The sequence below is a fragment of the Acartia tonsa genome, chromosome 5 (assembly GCF_053477335.1).
Source record: "Acartia tonsa isolate MP-2025a chromosome 5, ASM5347733v1, whole genome shotgun sequence".
In the NCBI taxonomy this organism is placed as follows: domain Eukaryota; kingdom Metazoa; phylum Arthropoda; class Copepoda; order Calanoida; family Acartiidae; genus Acartia; species Acartia tonsa.
This window is the reverse complement of record NC_137264.1, coordinates 28,402,100-28,407,231: the sequence shown is the minus strand read 5'-3', so window position 1 is coordinate 28,407,231 and position 5,132 is coordinate 28,402,100. Positions and strand designations below refer to the sequence as shown.

The 5,132-nt window shown below is 31.2% G+C and overlaps 1 protein-coding gene across 1 annotated transcript in view; it reads left to right on the top strand.

Annotated features, from left to right (window-relative positions):
• Positions 1-3,956: 3,956 nt before the first annotated feature.
• Positions 3,957-5,132, top strand: part of LOC145320082 (FMRFamide receptor-like) — a 64,296-nt gene continuing 63,120 nt past the window's right edge. Inside the window, exons 1-2 of the mRNA XM_080162524.1 lie at positions 3,957-3,965; positions 4,528-4,638. Of these exons, the coding sequence (XP_080018650.1) occupies positions 3,957-3,965; positions 4,528-4,638 (120 nt within the window). The remainder of the gene's footprint in view (positions 3,966-4,527; positions 4,639-5,132) is intronic.

Genomic DNA, 5,132 nt, shown 5'->3' with positions numbered 1-5,132 from the left:
CTCAAATCTCTCAATCCTTTTTTCATCTTATTTCAGCTGATAAAGTTTTTATTTTAAATTTTTAGCGAAACTTTTTTTAAAGTTGTATGTGACGTAGATTTGTCAATCTTTTACGATGCAAGTTAAGCACCAATACCCATGGGATAAAATCATAATAATGAACTTTAATATTATAGCAGATGAGTTTTTTAAATTGAAAACATAAAAAATTAAGTTTCTAATATTTGAATGAATAATTCTTGTTTTAATCTAATGCCGTCTGATAGACGGTAAAAGGTTTTTACAAGGCAGAATTAAAAAAAATATAAATAATTATAGAAATATTAATATATAGGCCAATGATAGATTAGTAATTTTAAAAGATATATGAATAGAACAATGGAATGCATCCAAATGATTATATAATAATATTCGCCTGAGTTAGCTAGAATGCTAGATACGTGCACAGAAACCTTAATGTTTAGGTATCTAGGGAAGGGCATAGGAGGAGGTAGGCAACCATTTGTACTTTACTTAGGGTAGAGGCTACACCTTCCATGGATTCCAAATAATAACCTTACCTGTTTCATTTGGACGGACAATATTACAGATTTGGTTAACTAGTAAAAACCATGGAGGGAGAGGAAATCGGATTAAAAATTATAAGTTTATTAAACAAGTTCAATATTCGTTAATTAACAACATCAGGGACTTTTTCAAAATCATGATTGTATTACACGCATTAGGATAGCAGTGTTAAACTTTCTCACGAATGATTTAAATCTACTGAAGGGGCATTTATAGTCCTAAGATCCCTGGAATAAAACAAAGAATATTTTTTAAAAGCGAAGCTTTTCTATAATTATGGTCGGTCCGTCCGTACGTCCGTAACAAATAGCTTTTTTCGTTAATTTAGGCATGTTAGAATTGTCGATTTTTTTTACATTTTTAACAACAAATTTGTATGTGACCTAATTATCCAATTGGTCTGATTTTTGGTAAACTGATTCCTGGGACAACAAAGTACATTATTATAGACAAAGCAACTCTATAATCAAGTCCTAAAAATGTAAGTATGTCCATAAACATTATCCTGTATCAAGCAGTTTTTCAATAAATTTACTTACAATTTTGCTTTGACTCTTATACATTTACATTCTGATTATTCAGTTCTGATATTATATAAGTGTTAATGTCCGTTTGTCCTACCGTTTCAGAGCTTCGCTTTTATGGATGTTGTCATCCTTGTTTTTTAATTGAAGCGTTTGAATATACAGTTAACCATATATTATCAGCGGAGCTTCTCTTCCACTATTAACTACGGTATGTCCAATTACCAAGCATCGATGCAAGTCAACCAAACGTAGCTAAATATAGAAAATTATCACTTAAAATTTTAATTTTATAGTATATTATAAGAATTTTTAGTTTTTAAATATATTTAAATCTTAAATTTGAATATGCTCTGTGAGTACAAAGGAATTTAAAATAAAGTTCTGTAACGATTTTCAATTTGTGTTTGATCAGAGGGATTGTCAACCGACTTAGAAAATATTTATAAGAAATATTCTGTACAAAGCCCTTAAAAATGGAAACAAATTTAAGTAGCGGTTTCTTTGTATTTTCATAGTAGCTTTTGATAGGTTATTGTAGGTTAGGTAAAACAAGTTTTACTCCAACTTTACTCCTACAAAATAGCAGCCCCTGATCAAGATTTAAAAACGTTTTTATAAATTCTTTAAGAGATAATGAAATCAAGATTATATTGTTATTTCTCTAATATTTGCTGTGTCAGCTGCCGATCCCCTTTTTAATGTGTAATGGTGTAGAAAATTTGCAATTTTTACATTATTTTTAAAAGCGAAGCTTTTCTATAATTAGGGTCGGTCAGTCCGTCCGTCCGTCCGTAACGGATAGCTGTTTTCGTTAATTTAGGCATGTTAGAATTGTCCTATCGATTTCAAATTTTGCATGGTGATTCCTTAAGTAATTAGATACGCTTTAGAAAGCTTAGCAACTCTATAATCATTACCAAAATTTCCGTACGTCCATTTTAAACATGTTGATTTTTTTACTTTTTTAACAACAAATTTTTATGTAATCTAATCATTTGATTTATTTGATTTTTGGTATATTCATTCCTGGGACAACAAAGTATAATGTTATAAGCGAAGCAACTCTATAATCAAGTTCTAAATATGTAAGTATGTCCATAAATCTTATCCTGTATAAAGCAGTTTTTCAACAAATTTACTTACAATTTTGCTTCGACTCTTATTCATTTATATTCTGATTATTCAGTTCTAAAACTAGTGTTCATGTCCGTTTGTCCTACCGTTTCAGTGCTTCGCTTTTATGGATGTTGTCATCCTTGTTATTTTACATTCATGATATGTGTTTAAATTTTGAAGAAAGCTAGAGACAGAGGAAAGGGCGAAGAAGAAAAAAGTCATCATCTATAAATTATATCTGAACAAACGTTAGAAAAACATCTTTAAATTTTCTATAATACTGAGTAGAACAATGTCTGTCCGATCGTTTGAATCTTAAGATCTCATTAACAGCTGGACTAACAATTGAGCATATTCATGTTTACTATTCCTTTGTTGATTGTAAGCTATTTTCGGAGAGATTGGACTTTCCCACTTCCAATTTTCTTCTATTTTTACTTTTTTCTCCTATATTTTTTGCATTAATTTAAAAGAAGGTAATTACACAATTTAGGACAAAATTATAGAGGGTCATTATATTACAATTTTGTAAATCAGTTTGACTGTACTTTCTCCTTTGCTAATTTCATAGTTGATAGTTGTAAGTCATTAATTTAAGTTTTAGCTTGATAGAACGACAATGTAAATACAATTGAGATTTCATGTAAGAAAATTGTTTATTGTAGGATTATAATCTGAAAACATTGTCATTTTAAAAGTGTTACGTAACTTTTTTGTGTTTAAAAGATTTAGCATATTCAGAAAAATCTAGAATTTTTCTTCATATATTTAAATCATTATTTTTAGATAATGCCCTAATGAAGTTCTTTGTGTGAATAGGAGGATTAAAATGTTAATTAATATAACATCTCTATAAATACGCTAATTAATTGTTCATCTCAAGACTTCTTACAATTAATTTGTTATATAGTTTAGATAGATAAAATAAAAAAAATATTATTTTTATAACAGATTCAATATTTTCAAAAACTACTGCTTTCTTGAAAATTAGGAATATAAGACTAATGATAAATCTAACTATTTTCGAATAGAAGCTAAAAAGAAGAAAAATATGTAGGTATAACCTTTTAATAGGTTTGACTATCTTTAATAATATAAATACCTTACCTTACCTCGTCAATTACCTCATACGGGCGGAGATGCTGCCCATGACATTCAAACACCATGGTCCAACAACCCAGCATAACTAAGGGTAGCCAAATGTCTCCTTTTCTGTCCAAACAACCTGGGTATTAGGATAAGTTACACCCGTCAGACAACCAACCCCTTGATTGCACGACCGAGTCCTACCTGTGCATGCATGGTAATGAGATGCGGCCAAGGCATTCCCCCTACTCTAACTATAGATATTAATGTCGCGCACCTGACATAGTAGCAGTAGGAAACATTTTTAACGTCTTTAGTTATGACGCGGTGTTAAGCCTAGATTCCAACATATCACCTCCCCGACGATGAGCGAGTGCACTACGTGTTGAGCAACTGTTGCGGGTTTATAAATATCTTATAGGTAAACCTATCTTTTAAACTTTGTCTTTTTCGGCATACCTATTCATTCATTCTAAAGTTATTTGTTTCAGGTTTCAACCAATGATGAATGTATCCATGGCAGTAGAGCCAGGCGTGGGAATTGACGAGGGAAATTTGGGACAGGAAAGAATATTCACACATAATAATCCTAAAGTAGTAAAGATTGTTTGTCTGAAAATATTGACCCGAATTGTCTGTACTTTAACTGAAGTTAAACAAATGTCTAGGGTTAGTTTTAGGCTATTATCCTCACCTTTGACACTCTTCCGCAGTGGTTAGGGGTGAAGCAACTAGTGCACTGTAACCCAACCACAAATACAATTTGATTGCACAAATTTTGTCTGAACGTCCTGAAGTATGCAAAAAACTAAAAAATTTTCACGGGTGAAATGACCATCGTAAAGAGGCACCAAAATATGACGTCATATCATACGATAAAATAACCAATGAGAGGCCGCTATAAATTTAACCGTTTTCCAATTACAGTGTATTCTGGCCTCTCTCTGGTCAACTTTATTGTATGACGTCTTTTTTTTGGTGCCACTTTACGCTGTCTGAGGTGAAATAAAACAGACAAGACTGACAATCAATCATTTATTGGTGAATTGTAGAGTATACAGCTAAAGTCAATAAGTAATATAAAAAAAACAAGGATGAAACATCATAGATAAAAGCAAAATTCTCCAACATAATAAAAAATGGACGGACAGCCGAGAAACTGTATATAAAGTTATAAGAGGAGCTTCTTTGGTAAAAAGTAACATAAATATGTGAATATTGTTGCTATCAGATAGTAATCAACTCCAGTGAGCTGGACCCTTCAGTTGTCAACTGTTCAGTTGACCTACAGGAGGAGCTCGTCACCAGGACATGTGCATACTGGATGGAGGGGGTGCTTCTAGTAAGTACATAGATAGATACATAGATAGATAGATAGATAGACAGACAGACAGACAGACAGACAGACAGACAGACAGACAGACAGACAGACAGATAGATAGATAGATAGATAGATAGATAGATAGATAGATAGATAGATAGATAGATAGATAGATAGATAGATAGATAGATAGATAGATAGATAGATAGATAGATAGATAGATAGATAGATAGATAGATAGATAGATAGATAGATAGATAGATAGATAGATAGATAGATAGATAGATAGATAGATAGATAGATAGATAGATAGATAGATAGATAGATAGATAGATAGATAGATAGATAGATAGATAGATAGATAGATAGATAGATAGATAGATAGATAGATAGATAGATAGATAGATAGATAGATAGATAGATAGATAGATAGATAGATAGATAGATAGATAGATAGATAGATAGATAGATAGATAGATAGATAGATAGATAGATAGATAGATAGATAGATAGAT